Source organism: Astatotilapia calliptera, chromosome 17 (assembly GCF_964374335.1).
Source record: "Astatotilapia calliptera chromosome 17, fAstCal68.1, whole genome shotgun sequence".
Taxonomy (NCBI): domain Eukaryota; kingdom Metazoa; phylum Chordata; class Actinopteri; order Cichliformes; family Cichlidae; genus Astatotilapia; species Astatotilapia calliptera.
This window is the reverse complement of record NC_137438.1, coordinates 9,536,245-9,553,433: the sequence shown is the minus strand read 5'-3', so window position 1 is coordinate 9,553,433 and position 17,189 is coordinate 9,536,245. Positions and strand designations below refer to the sequence as shown.

The 17,189-nt window shown below is 38.7% G+C and overlaps 1 protein-coding gene across 8 annotated transcripts in view; it reads left to right on the top strand.

Moving 5' to 3' along the window:
- atp11b (ATPase phospholipid transporting 11B) overlaps nucleotides 1-17,189 on the top strand; it is a 51,040-nt gene that overhangs the window by 9,817 nt on the left and 24,034 nt on the right. For all 8 annotated transcript variants that reach the window (XR_013902776.1, XR_013902777.1, XM_080291743.1 and 5 more), the window contains exons 3-19: nucleotides 1,748-1,837; nucleotides 3,605-3,685; nucleotides 4,023-4,130; nucleotides 6,126-6,254; nucleotides 6,862-6,965; nucleotides 8,197-8,244; nucleotides 8,442-8,506; nucleotides 8,639-8,720; nucleotides 8,801-8,951; nucleotides 9,978-10,175; nucleotides 10,473-10,631; nucleotides 10,768-10,955; nucleotides 12,455-12,523; nucleotides 12,724-12,797; nucleotides 13,043-13,146; nucleotides 13,981-14,162; nucleotides 16,975-17,178. Coding sequence is in view for 6 of the 8 variants with exons in the window: in XM_080291741.1 (XP_080147867.1) it covers nucleotides 1,748-1,837; nucleotides 3,605-3,685; nucleotides 4,023-4,130; nucleotides 6,126-6,254; nucleotides 6,862-6,965; nucleotides 8,197-8,244; nucleotides 8,442-8,506; nucleotides 8,639-8,720; nucleotides 8,801-8,951; nucleotides 9,978-10,175; nucleotides 10,473-10,631; nucleotides 10,768-10,955; nucleotides 12,455-12,523; nucleotides 12,724-12,797; nucleotides 13,043-13,146; nucleotides 13,981-14,162; nucleotides 16,975-17,178 (2,036 nt within the window). In the remaining 2 variants the exon portion in view is untranslated. The remainder of the gene's footprint in view (nucleotides 1-1,747; nucleotides 1,838-3,604; nucleotides 3,686-4,022; nucleotides 4,131-6,125; nucleotides 6,255-6,861; nucleotides 6,966-8,196; nucleotides 8,245-8,441; nucleotides 8,507-8,638; nucleotides 8,721-8,800; nucleotides 8,952-9,977; nucleotides 10,176-10,472; nucleotides 10,632-10,767; nucleotides 10,956-12,454; nucleotides 12,524-12,723; nucleotides 12,798-13,042; nucleotides 13,147-13,980; nucleotides 14,163-16,974; nucleotides 17,179-17,189) is intronic.

Sequence of the window (17,189 nt, the reverse complement as noted above, 5' to 3'; positions counted from 1 at the left end):
AAAAAACCCCTCTTGATATGAACGCTAACATTTTGCAGTCACAGCAACTATGGCTACAGAAAAATTGTCATTCAGAGAAACTCTAAACTCAGTCTGGTTTCGGACACCAGTGTTGACCAGTGCTAAATACATTAGTGTGTATCTCTGGTGTGGTAGGAGAGAGATAAGCTTAAAGTGTGATTTGTTGATAACAGGATTAGCACAGACAGAAAACTTGTGTGTTGGTGAGAGGCTAGGTAGGTCAGCTAGAACACTGGCAAGACAAAAGGATAACAAAGAAAAGGAGCTAGGGCCTGCCTCCAGCAATCATGACTGTCATTGATTAGCTGGTAGATTAAATGATTGACGGGAGGGTTAAAGCACCTGCTTTAGTCAGGCATTGATTTGAAACTGATTTTGGATAAGGTAAATTCTGCCATTCGTGTGTACTCATACAGTTAGGTCCATATGTGTTTTATATTTTTCCTCTTTACACAGCAATAGAATTTCTTTCAATTAAGATTAGCTCGAAATGCAGAGCTTTGATTCAAAGGGTTTAACAAAAACATTGCATTAACTGCTTAGTAATCACATTTTAATATATGGTCCCCATTTTCAGCTGCTCAAAAGTTATTGGACAAGCAACTGACAACCAGTTTCAGGCGAGGCTTCATTATTTTATGTTAAATGGGGGTGACCTATATTGGCTGTTGACTCCAAATATTCAACTTGTATAATATAGCTTGTCAATGGAACTCCTAAAATGAGCTTGTGAGGTATGCGACACACACACACACACAAACAAACACACACCGTTTTTGCTCACGATCACGTTTTATTTATAATAACAATGCGTCGTGACAGCTCGTCCCAGTCCAGCCCTTTCAGGAGATGAGAAGAACTTCAGGAGGGGCCACATCTACAATCTAGTACAATAACCCAGGCACTAGCACAGGCATGTATGGGTGATAGTGGAACTGGGCTGCTAGTGTTTACTGATGATGTGACTGCTGATAGAAGCAGCAAGATGAATTGTGAAGTGTACAGGGCTATACTCTCTGCTCAGAGAGTATTTTAACACAGCATTGATGATGTCCATAGGATCCAGAAGTCATTGACAGCAAAGGATTTTCATTCAAGTATTAAAAATTCCTGTAATTTAAAATGATGCTTCTTTACTTCTGAGCCTATGGAAATTTGGGACTTGATTCAAGTCTTGATTGTTGGATTTTAAAATCCATTGTGGTGGTGCACAGAGGTAAAGCTACCAAAACTTTCATTCTTCAGAAACTTATGGACCTAACTGTCTGTAGCATTTTATCTTAATAAAGTAAGAGAAAGACTTAAACGGCACATTTATTGAGTAAATAAATGTGCAAATGAGCAACCAGTAATCAGTTTATCTGAAGAACACTTTAGCTCAGCACAGCTGCTCTACTCCTTTATCTCAAGCTCCAATTTGGAAATGTCAGTGAACACTCTAGCCATAGACAAGATATTTTACAGGGGTAATCAGAATATCATTTAACTATATTATTGTATTCATGTAAGGTCTTAAATATGGCCAGTATAAATACGACACAGTAAAAGTGTTTTTTTTTTCTGCTCTAATAAACAGTTGCTAGTACAGTAGTTTGAATACCTCCAATACACCATCTATGTATTTGCAATTCAATTCCTCTGTTTTACTTAGTAAAAAAGAACCTTTAGTAGCAATTATTCTGTCCCAGTAAACCCTGAAAGATGTTTTCTTTTTTTTTTATTTCAGTATACAGTTTGGAATTTTGTCCCCAAGAATCTGTTTGAGCAATTCAGAAGGATAGCAAACTTCTACTTCCTCATTATCTTCCTTGTACAGGTAACGATACACAAATGCATGTGAACACTCCTTGACGTATTTCCTCCTCTTAATACAAATGCCTGTGCTCGTTCTTGTGCTTCCGAGCATTGAGTGACTCATCGACTTCTAGGTACCAGAGCAGAGACTGGTCTGCCTCTGTATGAAAGCGACACACTTACTCACTTAGTAATATGTGTGTCTTTGCAGCCAGCCCTAAGCATTAGGCCTTCACTGTGCATCAGTCATTTTATGCTGAAGTAGGATTTGGCTTTCAAATTTTTAGCCTTCTGATTTATTCTGCACTGTGTAGTGAAGCCAAAGCAATCGCCTTGACTCTATTTCACCCACTCAACATGTCAGTGAGGCTGAAGTCACCTTAGCCTCAAATCACTGAGAGAGGGGCCTCTTTTCATCTAAGATGGCCAATTTGACCATTTAAAGATTGCTTTAGATGGGTTTCTAGATGACTGGTGAATTCTTCTGTTAGTGTAGCCATTTACAGAAAGTGTTTGTTAAAGTGTTAAGATATCTTTGATCTTTTCCTTGAGGCGTCTTCCTTTTAAGCAAAGTTTCACTTTACATTCAGTGTTGCTTGCCTAAAGCCTTTGTGGTTACGCTTGAAGCCTAACAAATGTTGCACATTTTCCTCACATGAAAAGTTTGCAGTGCAGTTGTTTTTTATGAACATGCATTGTTTACATTCATGAGTAATTATTTACTTTTTTATTTATTTATTGGATGACTACTTCCACCTGTAGATTAGTGCAACATAGGGCTGCTCAATTAATCGAATTTTAATCTAAATTACGATCTGGGCTTTCAACGATCATTAAAAATGACTGAGCCGATTATTAGCACCTCCCTCGTGCTTTACTCTCGCGCTGCTCCGTGTGGCAAATCGAGCGTACCTCTCTGCATGTCGAACACGCGTCACAACAATTAAGAGGACCCGAGGGAAGCTCGGAAAGCTAAGCAGAAGTTATTTGGAGAGGAGAGTGACTGCCGTTGGTTGAAAAGAGAGGTAAAAAAAACTTCAGTGGTTGGAAACATTATGGGCTCGCAGAGTCAGACGTGGATCAAGTAGACATAGTGTGTAAACTTTGCTACAGTGTCGTAGCTGCACCACAGAGCAACACTGCAAAGTTCACTAAACATAGATGTTTACATTTTTCATTTATTTCTTATATTGCAAACATTTGCACTGTTATCAGTATTTGCACACTATTTTATATTATTTTTTGACAATCTTTAAAGCCATTATTCAATACATTGTTATTGTTAAATAAATATCATCAAATAATTGAGATCTCAATTTCAGTGAAAATAATCGTGATTATCATTTTTGCCATAATCGAGCAGCCCTAGTGCAACAGTGTGAAAAAGTTGCCAGAAACCTGCTTATGAAACACCCCCCAATCCAAAACTAATATCCACTAATAAAAGCACTGCTCAATGGCACTAAATCATTTTAGCTTGGTCTTCAGTTTCACACATTTTGCTCAGCATTTCGTTGTGATTATTAAGACCAGGATATGGGGTGAGGAAATATAATATCCCAGTGACCCTGCTTACAAAGACAGTAATTCAAAAGTGTATGTGAGACTTGTTCTTATCTGATCGTTGACCTTTAAGGGAAGTTATACGGGTTTCCTGTTTATGCACATTGGCCACTACTTCTGTCGTATTTTTCAAGTTGCTCGTTGTTGCAAAAACCACTACCACTTTTACAGTCCCTTTTTTAGTTTGGCATCATCTCTAAACTCTGTTTTGTATTTTTCTTTGAAGTTAATGATAGATACGCCAACTTCCCCAGTAACCAGCGGCCTGCCTCTGTTCTTTGTGATCACAGTAACTGCCATAAAACAGGTGAGAACATAACCACATAGCGGCTTCCTCTTCCTCATGAAAATGTGGAACAAACATGCATGCGTCATCAATGATTATTGTCTATTTGTAGGCAAAGCTCAAAGCTTTTGTTGTTGTACAGAGCACATTTGAAATTATAAAGTATTGATTGAGAACATTTGAAGCATTCCTCTTTCTGACATTAAACACGTTTGTTTAGAATAACTTGCTAAATTTGGCCACTTCTGTTGATCAGTTTCTAGTAGTGCCACACATGCCACACACACAACCATAGTGGGTAAATAAGATTATTTTAACCACCTGCCATCTGCAGTTTGTAACTGGTTGTGTTTCACAGGGCTATGAGGATTGGCTGAGACACAAGGCTGACAATGAGGTGAATGGGGCTCCAGTGTTTGTGGTTCGCAGTGGAAGTCTGGTGCAGACGAGATCCAAGAATATCAGGGTAAGATCATCAAAGTTGTAAAGGACCTTAATCACGCCAGTTATTCCAGTTTAGAAAGAATTTCTTTGGTCCAAGAAAATTATGGTATCAAAAAAAGCTTTTTGCAACTCCTAACGACTCGTAACTAACTTTAGCTTGGATGTTAAAGTGTCATTTCTTTAAATTTGTTCCCATCTAAAGCTTATAAATTCACTCTAACACCTAATTTCCCATGGTACAGTATGCAAACACTCAGAGACCTGTTCAAATAAACCCTGAAACGGTGATATGATTCTGTTCTATGTATAATTGTATTTGTATAACTAGCTGCAGCATTTGCCCTTCAAACACTGTGTCATTTTATACCTCGGCTTGTCTGGTAATGGTGGTTGTGTGATGATTATAGGTTTTTCCTGATCTTATCTGACACTATGGAAACACTGTGGGTTGCATGTCTGGGGTCATCACTAAAGACATCACTAAATGTGTACTTTAGTAAAAGAATAAATGAATCACTTGAGGGGTTTTTTCCTCACAGGAAACTAAGTGCCAACAGGAGTGAAATTGTTTAATCTAATACAAAGGATGACTAGTTGCTTTGTGTTTGGTGACCTTTCAGAGTTAATTGTCCTCAGTCTATGGAGAACTACATCTACTTCTAACCTGCTACTCACAAACAACATCTAACTGCATAGCTTCTATTAAATAAGTAACATATGTAGTGTTGTATTACTCTGAAAAGACAAAAAGCTAAAAATTACAAACTGTAATCAAAGGAGCTTGCAAAGAAAAGTGTCTGGACTTCTTTAAGTTGCTTGAAGACGTTTCACCTCTCATCCGAGAAGCTTCTTCAGTTCTAAGGTCAAATGGTGGAGAGTCCCAGATATAAACCTAGTGGGAGTGACCCCCTACAGAGGGACAAAAGGACCCCCTGATGATCCTCTAATCGCCTGAGCCAAGGTGTGAAACTGGGCGTGGGTGATTGGGACCCACGCCCAGTTTCAGAGGTCCTTTTGTCCCTCTGTGGGGGGTCACTCCCACTAGGTTTATATCTGGGACTCTCCACCATTTGACCTTAGAACTGAAGAAGCTTCTCGGATGAGAGGTGAAACATCTTCAAGCAACTTAAAGAAGTCCAGACGCTTTTCTTTGCAAGCTCCTTTGACAACGATGACCTGGATGACTGAGAACCTTCACAGACATACAAACTGTAATATAACAATTAAACATATTGTCTAGAGTGTGAACAATACAGAGTTTTTGTTTGATTTCTGTTCCCACACAAAACATTTGAAACACTCCCAGCGAACTAAAATGCTTCACAACACTTCACTAACCAGTGAGAACGCTCAGTACACTTCTTGGCCAGGCTCTGGAGTAGTAAATAACGTGGAGAATGTACCTCTAACATTTCCATTTACCTAGGCAAATGTTCAGGCAAAACTGTATTCTTTACGTCTTTATGTGGTACTCTACCACATCCTCAAAGCACACCTGACTACAGGACGGCGTGTAGATCTTGCAGCGTGCGCCTAGTACCTGGGTCACATTGACATCAGAACACATTGTCACAATACAAAAACGGCTCTGGAGCTTGTTTAGAAGCAGAGTGAGCCAACGTCCTCCAAAGGGTCCAACTGTGGGTGTTTTCATGTACGCTAAAGAGCACAGAGGTCAAAAACAACCAAAAATAAACACATTTGCAAATTTCGATAACAGTTGCACCCCAATCATTTTTAACTTGCCTACAATATATATTTCTTAACAAAGTCATTTAGCTATTTAGTTTTAAACATTTTTAGATTTCTAAAATATTTGTTTGTGTGTGTGTGTACTTAGGAGAAAAGCTATCTGTCTGAAAACGTGTGATAATATTGCCTAAGTGATGCTAAACGTATTTTAACTCAATTAAACATCACCGTAAATGTGTGAATACAATTATTTGACAATCCAACTGAAATATAGTGAAAAACTGAACAGACTTTACCCTGTGCCTGCTTCTGTCTATCCATCTAGGTGGGAGACATCGTCCGTGTGGCTAAAGATGAAACGTTCCCAGCAGACCTGGTGTTACTGTCGTCAGATCGTCCAGATGGCACCTGTCACATCACCACAGCCAGTCTTGACGGAGAGACCAATCTCAAGGTCTGACAATAATATGAGTGGTGCTGTTAAACATACTTGGAGGTGTTTAAATCTCTTTAGCTTTGTCACTGTGAGTTTTCAGAAGCTATTTTCACCTTCTTTTCTTTATCGCAGCTCAAGCAAATACTAGATTTTTGCTTTGTTGAAGTGACACTTATATATTTCACTGTATATTTCTGTTTGGGTCATTTAAAGTATTATTTACATAAAAAACAATATTGAATTTCAGTTGTTGCAAACGTGCTGACATGAATGCATGGCTAATAACCTAGTCAGGAAAATGTGAAACCAATTTTATAAATCGTCTGTGATCTGAGTCACTGCAGTGAGTAATTTTTTTGTTTTGTTTTTTTGTTTTGTTTTTTTTTTTGCTTTTCCTCTCATTTTATCCGTGAGTTTTCACTGTTTTTTCTGTTATAATTTTCCCATTGCTCATTCAGAAAACCACATTTGTCCCACTTGAAGCAATGCTTCCCAGCCATCACTAATTAACCTGGTGTGTGTGTGTGTGTGTGTGTGTGTGTGTGTGTGTGTGTGTGTGTGTGTGTGTGTGGGTGTGTGTGGGTGTGTGTGTGTGTGTGTGTGTGTGTGTGTGTCTTTTTTCTAGACCCATTACTCAGTGGCGGAGACATCAGTCTGCCAGTCAGTCTCCCAGCTGGAGGCATTGCAGGCTGTGGTGGAGTGTCAGCAACCAGAACCTGACCTATACAGGTAATCGTCAATTAAGTGTACAGATCCTTCAAGATAAATCTAAGGGTATATTGTGTGGATTCAGACAACAGATGTTTAAAAAAGGTACTTAGTCCCATTAAACCACATAAGAAAAAAAAGCAACAGCAACTTTTTCTGGGTAACTAAAGCAGTCAGAGGGTTATGTAACAATTTGAAAAAGCTGCTCAGAAAAAAACATGTTTACCAAACGTCTGAAGAAAATCTCGTAATACATGAACAAGGCATCTCTCCATATGTGCAGGTGCAAAAGTAAAAAATATAAATGGTTGCAAGTGCAGGTGGATACTTAAATCTGAGGAAGAATTGGCAAAAATCCAGAGGTATGAGGGCAGATGCACCAGCTTGGGTTGTGTTTGGGTGGAGAAACCTGATTGAGTATACAGTCTTAAAAATTCCACTATGATAGCAACCTTTCCTGTCTGTTTGAGAAACTAAAATCTGAACTGTTACCTTTTTTTTTTTTTTTTTTTTTTTTTAAAGCTGAACTTTAAATGTAGGATGAAGATTACAATAGACATTCAGACTAATCAGTATTTATCAGTCATAAGATGTAAAATGTTTTTGTCATGCTTGGACAAATGGCTTCATTATGTAACTCTCCATAGGCCTAATTTATATTCACAAAGCACTGATTTATGTTGACTGTCCATTAGGGTGTTTTTTAGATCTTTATTGTAACTTGTCTTTTTTTTTGTGGCATCTTGAATGTAGAATATATAGATGCAGTATTAGAGGTCCATTACATTTGCTGCTCATTATCACAAAATGTATAACAATAAAAAAGAGAGCTTTTTTGTTGTCTTTTTGGGAAAATGCATTTGTTTCTTTATTATTTTTATTGTTATTATATATTATTAAAATTGCATCTGTCACACATTGGGTCGATATAGTCTGACCAAAATTTAATCTCTGAATGTCAGCTTTCTCTGGCATTTCTATTTGTCATTTCTTCTAAGTGCTCTATGAGTCACAAAGCTTCCTTAAGCTGCAGAGGCATTAATCCAATTACTTAAATATGTCAGAGAATGGTGGATGAATAAAAATATAAACATAGGCTTTAAAGTAATTTGGTCATCACAGTGCATGTAAGTCTCAGGTTTTCTGTCCTTTCCTGAATTTTTCCTTTTACTTTGTGCATGCGAACAGAGTATCCTGTTTGGTTTATCAATCCACTTAACTCTGTTTTTTCTTTCTTTCTTCTTTTTCCCAGATTTGTTGGTCGTATGACGGTGACTCAGCATGGGGAGGAGATAGTTAGGTGAGATGAGTTTTCTGTCTATTATAGTACCAGCTATAAGCACAAGAGCTAAGGATACAGCACCATTAAAAGAGAGTGAACATAAAAAAATAAATGAAAATTGTTACTTAAATATGGAGACTGTGCATTCATTGTAAGATGCATAATGTCATTGGATACAGATACAGATGTATTTTTCTCTTGTTTGTATTTGTCAGACCGCTGGGTCCAGAGAATTTGCTGCTGCGAGGGGCCAGGTTGAAAAATACTAAAGAAATCTTTGGTGAGTCAAAATAAAAGGAACAAAAATAAATGGTTCAGCAAAGCACAAACTTCACGTAAGAATGAGGCCGATTAAGAATTCACATTTTTCGCTACATTTGGAAGTATGATTTACCTTTTTGTGCTGTTGCAGGAGTGGCTGTTTATACAGGCATGGAGTCCAAGATGGCACTCAACTATAAATGCAAGTCCCAGAAACGCTCTGCCGTAGAGAAGTAAGCTATTTTATTATTGCTTTTTAAGATGTGCTTAATGAAGTCTCCAACTTAATATTTCCCAATGTTCACGATGTCAGGTCCATGAATACCTTCCTCATCATCTACCTGATCATCTTGCTGTCCGAGGCCATTCTCAGCACCATCCTAAAGTACGCCTGGCAGGCTGAGATCAAATGGGACGAACCTTTCTACAACCAAAAGACAGAAGCGGAGAGAAACAGCAGTCCGGTTAGTCTGCTTTGTTTTCACGACCAGAGGAATGCATTCTTATTGATCTGTTTTTGTGAAGACTGCAGGCTATCGGCTCCAGAGATTAGATGAGTTGAGATTTTAGTTGACATTCCACTTCTTCTCTCTGTTTACATTTGCACCCTGCGCTGTCCTTCACTTTCTGATCCCCGTAAAAAGGGGCCTATAATGTAATGTAGATGTAAGTTAATTAATGGTAAAGATTCTTTGAATTGACATGCACAGTACGTCTACAAAACTACTTGTGTTAGTGTTTCTAGATTTTGTGACAAGACACTAGAAAGGAAATGCCTGTCACTGGGCCAGCCTGCCAGCCTATCAGCCAACCTGCCAGCAGTAATCAGTCACGGGGAACAATAGCCCTTATGTATTGAGACAGCAAGAGATTAAAAAATAAAAATAAAAATCATAGTTGTGCACAAGCCGTCCTGCTTCCTGGACACCCAGGAAAAAAACCTAGGAAATAATAAAGCTCTTGTAAAGTCTGAACTCTTTCTAATATCCCGGTCCAAGGATAGCTAAACTTATATTTGTAATATTAAATCACACATTTCTGAGAGTCCTTCTTGTGTCTATAATGCAGACAAACGTATATCTAAGTCATTAATTATAATTTCTTTATTTTAATTAGCATGTTAGTCAGGCTCACATAAAGGCTTATACAGTGCAAACATGGCTTTTAATAGCTGCTCATATGTTCAGTCTGTGCTCCTTATCCTTTCCTGTCAGTTAAATAATCAGTCCCTTAATGTCAGTGAATTACCTCGCCTACTTTGGTTTCATTATTCTGTATATGGCTGAGATATATGTAAGCGAATTTATTGAAAGACAGTCTTAATATTCTCCTGCATTTTTTTGTAATGCTTCTCTCATACAGTTTATATAATTTCTCTTTCTTGCAGCAGTGCAAACGACTTGCATGTATATAAATTTACTTTATACTTTTCATTGTACTGCTCTCTTGTCCTCTCTTTAAATAAAAAAGAATCTGTCATGTTCTTTCAGATCTTAAAGTTCATCTCAGACTTTTTGGCTTTTCTGGTGCTCTATAACTTCATCATCCCTATCTCGCTCTATGTTACTGTGGAGATGCAAAAGTTCCTTGGCTCTTTTTTCATTGGCTGGGATTTGGACCTTTACCATGAGGAAAGTGACCAGAAAGCTCAAGTCAATACCTCTGACCTCAATGAAGAGTTGGGACAGGTATGAAAGAGGAATGAAGATGCCTATGTATGCATATTACAAAGCACACCCTGAACATGGATATGCATGGATGTCCTGCTGTATCATCGGAGTTTTAGTGTTGTATATAAAAATAGCATATACTGTAAAATATTTTACATTTATATGAAATATCATGAATTTTTAGTAATTTAGAAATATGAACCGGTTTGAATCGGTGAATTACGTTTATGTACATATTCAGTATACAGCATACAACTATGCCGACTTTAATGGTTAGTGTACTTCTGTGAGCATCTGTGTGTTTCTGTTTTTCAGGTGGAATATGTGTTTACTGATAAGACGGGCACACTAACAGAAAATGAAATGCAGTTCCGCGAGTGTTCAATTAATGGAACCAAGTACCGGGAAGTTAATGGCAAACTTTTACCAGAGGGAATGACAGACGACTCGCCAGATGGTTCTATGCCTCCCCTGGTATTGCATATATATATTGCAGGCTTGGTTCTTTTCTTTTTCTGTTTTTTTTTTTTTAAATAACATGCTGTGTTTGTATCCATCAAGAAAAGAGAGAGAAAGAAAATAAAAATTTATGTCTCATCTTTCCTTCCAGATGGGTGACGAATTGTTATTTCTCAAGGCAGTGTCACTTTGTCACACAGTTCAGATCAGCTACGACCAGTCAGACTGCCTGGCTGTGGGAGGAGACCCATTCTCCCATGCCAACGGGGTCTCTTCCAGTCCCATGGAGTACTACGCCTCTTCACCGGATGAGAAAGCTTTAGTAGAGGCAACAAAAAGGTAAGGTGACACTTGAGCTTCCTCTTCTGCAAGTTTTAGGTTCACAGGTTAAAATTTATGCACAAAAAACAGACTGACGAAGTTGTTGCTGTGCGTTGTGATGTTAGACATTAAGAGCTGGTGGTTGCACCGGACTGCAGAGGTTGCGACACAGGAAATGTGTAAATTGTAGTCTGCATCCCAGTAATGCCACAACAAAACGTCTTAAAGGTCTTTATTAATTTAAGGATTCCTCAAATCTTAGTCTTCTTTAAACTTTAAAGATGAGTTTGGTTTTGTCTGTGCCTTTCTAGATGGGTCAGTGATTGGCACTGGCAACTCACAGCAAGGTTTGTTCAAACCCCAGCTGGGGTCCTTTCGTGTGGAGTAAACACGTTTTCCCTGTGGCAGTGTCACTTTCCTCCAGATACCAGTGACATGCATGTTAGGTTAATTGGTGATATCCTAAATTTGCTGTGGATGTGATGTAGAATAGGTGCAGTCTAAAGTGCTGAGAACTGGAAATATGCTATATAAATGAAAGTGTATAAGAATCCTTGCTTTGACATGATTCATACTGTACTGATTGTGTTAGCTGCAAAGGGAAATTTGGTGGGGGGGGGACACTGAGGTTGGGCTGCTGACCACTTGTTCCTTTCAGTGTTGCAATAATACTATATGGGCAGCAATTCAATATCCAGGAAGCGATTCAAAAACCCAAGCTGACCACTGTGGGAATATGTCCTGAAAGGGCAAACGCAGTATTGTGAGCACATTCTGCTTTGCTGCTTAAACATTAGGCAGCTAAAGAAACTGGAATCAAAACACCACCTCTAGATCTACAAGAAAACCTTGATAAATTGATCATTTCTGCATGTAGCTGTTTAGGACCAAGCTATGGTTTGCTTGTCCACGAGTGTTTTAAGGTCTACTTGGGTCAGACTGACGTTAAGTTCATCGTTGGACGTTTAGCATAAGGCTCTGTTTGGATGTGTGTGTTTCTGCCCATTTTTATGAGAGCTATGTGAGTTCGTCCAAAGAGAACTGCAGTGCATCAATTGCACATGCGCTGGTCTGGCAGACTTCCAAGTGGGCTTAAAGGAAGCATAACCGGAATGACTGCCTGTCTGTGCTGTCTGTGTCGTCATCCATTGTAAATTATAATTTGTACCTTAAAGTAAATCCACCCATTGATTCAGGATCCTGTTTTGCAGGATCACCCTATGAAACTGGAAGTCCAGACAGTAGAGTTCAGTGCTTAGTGTTTTGTTTTTTCTGCTGCAAAACAGCTTTTAAAAAGTTTCTAATGCTGTGTAAATTTCAAATAAAGACAGAAAGCAGTCATTTAGACTTAAATTCCATTTATTCAAAGTACAGAGAGAATGGATGGATAACTGAATGAATTATGTATTGATTCGGTGTCCTGAGAAAAATGCTACAGCTTGCAGTTATAGGTAGTTGTTGTAAGATGTTAATATAAGTGCTGGGGTTTGTTTTATTTTATATTTTTTCTCTCTCAGGATTGGAGTGGCCTTCTCTTGCAGCAACGGAGATACCATGGAAATCAAAACTTTTGGCAAGTTAGAAAAGTATGTCACCTTGTGCATTTTTAAAATCACAAATAAGATTACAGTGGATTGTTGTTTTTCTTAATCTCACTCAGGAGATATTCCATGCTCTCATAGTTTTTAAAGTAAAATAATAAAAAACCTGCAGCCAAAAAATAAATCGCCCCTGTTCAAAACGAGTAACTAATCAATGTCTGACGGGTCTTTGTTTGGACACTCAGGTATAAACTGCTCCATGTACTCGAGTTTGATCCTAACCGCAGGAGGATGAGTGTCATACTGCAAACTCCCTCAGGTAATACCACGTTCTTCAGCTGAGCTGTACGTTTGTTGCAAGTGAAAAAAATGAAATTAACCATTAACAATAAAAACAGAAACATTGAGGAGTTGATAATATTCTAAAATAAGCGAAAAATGGAACGCTTATGTTTACAAGTATAATATAGTAAGTTTTTTTTGTATTTTATTTTATATTTTTATTGAAAATTGACATTTTAATGCATATTTAGCGTATATGTTCTTGCTGTGTTGCTTTTCAAGGAGGCAAAGTGCTGTTCACCAAGGGGGCGGAGTCTGCCATTTTGCCTTTCGCGACTAGTGGTGAGATCGAAAAGACAAGGCTGCACGTTGATGAGTTTGCCATGGTAAGATTTTTGTTATTTATTTATTTGTTTGTTTGTTTTCCTCTCTAAATATTAACCAGATGCTTATATTTTCACAATCATGATACAGATTCATCACCCCTTAAGCCCAATATTTTTGGGGGGGATTTTTCATCTGTTGCAGAAACACATTTTTTTTTTTTTTTTTAACCATTGAAGTCTCACACATCAGCTGCACATGTATTATTTAATAGGATACAAATGACTTACCTGTCTAGAGGTAATATGATTATCAATATGAAACTTCCCGATATCCCTGTGGTCAGATGTCTGAGACAAATTGGATGAAGTTGATACATCTGTCTTCAAAAGAAACCTTTAAATATATATATTTTGATTTATGTCCTCAGATTTGTGTCTGTATGTGTAGGCCTGACATTTTTCAGTGTTACAGTGATTACTTTTGGCTCTCTGTTCCCATTACATTGTAAATTCCTCGCCACAACAGACACACACACACACACACACACGCACTGCCCTCACATCATGCCATCATACGTCAGTACCCAGGAGTCGGTGGGTTGATTTGTGGTCATCTACCCCTTAGGCTCGCTCTGTGATTTAGAGTCAAGCTTTAATAATTTGTTTTTCTCGTCTTTCTTTCTCTTTGCTTCTTTGTTTCCTGGATTCATTTCTTCCCATCATTCTCTTATGATTTTTTTCCCAACCTTGCCGACATTTGACCTTACCATCTACCCAAACGTGGTGTCTCATTTTATCCTTCATCATTTTATCAACCTTTCTTTTGATATTTCTTCTTTTTCTTCCCTGTTTTGAATCATTTTTCTAAACTCCATTCTCCTAATTTAATTATAGAAAGGTTTGCGAACCCTGGTTGTAGCATGCCGCCACTTCAGTCCGGAGGAGTACATCGATGTGGACAAGAAACTAAACAGTGCCCGCACCGCGCTGCAGCAGAGGGAGGAGAGACTGCAGGAAGCCTTCAGCTACATTGAAAAAGACTTGCAGCTCCTGGGAGCAACAGGAGTGGAGGACAAGTATGGAGACTCAAAACATAAAATAAAATATCTTGACATTCTCATCACATTCATAACCCGTGCTAATCAATACAGAAAGGATTTTGCATTGAGTATCCACACCTAAAACAGTATTAAGGACAAACACAGTCTCGCTAAACTAATAATACACAAAGCAGGCTTTTGATGTGTGCATTGAACACAAAGTAATAATCTACAATCTAGGCTTAAGTAGAGTCAAGTGAACTAGGTAGACTCAGGTCTTTTTTTTTTTTTAATACAATGTTTGCTATAAATTAAAGCATCAATTCTTTTAAATCAAGAAGAAATTGTTTAATTTGGTCAGTACAATCAGTACACTGAAGTACTGTGGTTTGCTTTTCCAAACACTTGTGTGTAATCTGAGTCAATTTTTAGGAATGTGGGGTTAAGATAATGTTAATTGTAAGTGTTGCTCAATGCTACATGATTATGGGCATCAAATTAGATCAATTTAAACAACTGACCACTGTACTATTTGAAGATGGTCAACTTTAAAAACAGGATGCCATTGTACAGGAGTAGATGATTTATGTGCCACACAGGCTTCTGGATTTTTTTTCTTTATGCTGGCCAATTTCAGTTGACAATTTGTCCGTCCACTTTGGTGATCGAGATCTGGATACCTGAGCAGCTATTAGATAAAATCAAGAACTTGAAGGACCAGTAGGCTTATGCCATGGCAAAACATCTGTCACCCATCCATCTGTAATTTATCGTGGTTGAAGACACTTAAGTTTGTGAAGATGTTTCACCTCTCATCCAGGGGTCCTGGTTATTTAAAGTGTAGTTGGGTTACGTTAAGGGTGAAACCACTCTAAAGGTGCCAATATACCCTCCGTCGTGGCAGGAAGCCGCTGCAGTATTCTCATAAACGTCAGGTTTCACCACTCAGACAATATCGCGTCATGCGCTCTAATAAGGAGGCGAAGTTGTGAAAACCATCTCCCACACAACAAGCAACGCGGTGAGCATAAAAACTGTGAGACCTTGCCCCGTAATGAGCTGAGGTGTGAGTTGACCCATGCCATTTTTTTCACACCTTGGCTCATGTGATAACTCGCAACCTCAAAATGGGACAACCCCCTCCAGGGATTAAATACATTGCACACACCACCTTTTGGTTTTAGAACTGAAGCTCCTTTGAGAGATGAAGTGTCTTCTCAAATTGAAAGAAGTACACTTGCCTTCTTTTTAAAAAATCTTTTATTCAAGCTCTTAAGACTACCATGACTAGGATGAGACCTTACACAGACAGGTATTCACCTAATTTGGTCTCAAGGTGTAATGGTTAAGTCCTATTGGTAGCTTTACCGGCACTTTAGACATTTTTGCAAGAATCACTAGAATCACTTGGTCAGAGATTCATTTGTCATGTTTATCACTATTTGTGAGCCTTCTTGAGTTCTCAATGGATTTGAAATCTCAACAGTTTGTGCAGTACAGTGGTCCCTCGTTTATCTCAGGAGTTACATTCCAAAAATAACACGCGATACGTAAAATCTGCGAAGTAGCCAACTTTATTTTTTACAATTATTTTAGATGTTTTAAGGCTGTAAAACCCCTCACTACACACTTTATACACTTTTCAAAGACTGGCATGGACGTTTTCACACTTTTCTCTCTTGTTTAAACACTCTTAAAGCTCAAACCTTTGTAAAAGAAAATGACCAGTATTATAGAATGAAACCAAAGGCAGTTGCCTTTGACGGTGCAAAGCTTTTCGTCGACATTGTTGTGTTGGTTGGGGAGAAAGCTTACAAACATACAGTACAGCGCTTCAGAGTCACACTGCTAGCGATCAAAGATTTATGTAAATTTGACAAGCTGAACGCATTCTGTACTGTACAGAGACACGGCACGAGATTGATCGACAATGGTGTACAGCCAATCAGGACGCAGAACACAATGCGCTGTTTAAAAAACAAAAAAAAAAAACATGGAAAATTGCACACAAAAAAATATGCGAAACTCCGAGGCCACGAAAGGTGAACCGCATTATAGCGAGGGACCACTGTACGCCCAACTGCTGACAACAAAACTCGGAATCTTATTTCTGTAATTCACACATTCCCAAAAAAAAAAAAGTAAGTTTTGAGAAATGGACATCATCCACAGTGGATCAAATCTGCTTGTGTTTTGTTGTTGCTGTCTTAGGCTTTTTTTGTCATGGGCTTCCACCCCCCCCCAAAAAAGAGAAAAAAATTCAAAACTGAAGAAACACACAGGCAAAACAGACAGATAAACACAGTGGGGAAGATTTTTAACAGACAATAAATAGTCAGCAGGGAGAAGAAGATGTCACCTCACCGAGCCTCTCTGGAAATGAATGTTGATGTGTGTTTGCAGCCGCTCGCCATCTGCTCCTCACATAAGCCTCTTGCGTCTCCCACTTTGTTTATCTTTTTGCTCGCTCTCCCTTTTTCCCACTGCTCTGCTTCTGTATCTGAAATGAGATCCTCCCGGGGCACGGATGTTCACGGTCAAAGAATCTCCTCTGGTATGGAAGATGAGATGAAGGGTTCCCTCCAACATCTGTGTAACATGAAAAATGTAATGCCGATTGGCATAAAAATATTAGATCAGATCAACTGTCTTTGAATCTTTTGAAAAATAACTGCAGCGAAAAACACAAAGTAGTCAGTCACCCTCTGCTCACCAGTTCTTGCTAACCCTTCAGTAGATGTGTTAAATTATGAAGCTTAGTTTGATCAGTTCCATCAAGTTACCCACACTTTGTCTGCGTTACCTTGGAGACCAAAGTGTTTATTTTCTCTCTTTCTTGTATCCCTAGACTTCAGGACAAGGTCCAGGAGACCATTGAGGCTTTGCGACTCGCAGGAATCAAAGTATGGGTGCTGACAGGGGACAAACATGAGACGGCAGTCAGTGTAAGCCTGTCCTGTGGCCACTTCCACAGAACCATGAACATCCTGGAGCTCCTGCAGCAGCACTCTGATAACGAGTGTGCTGAGCAGCTCCGCATACTGTCCAGGAGGTAGGTGTGAT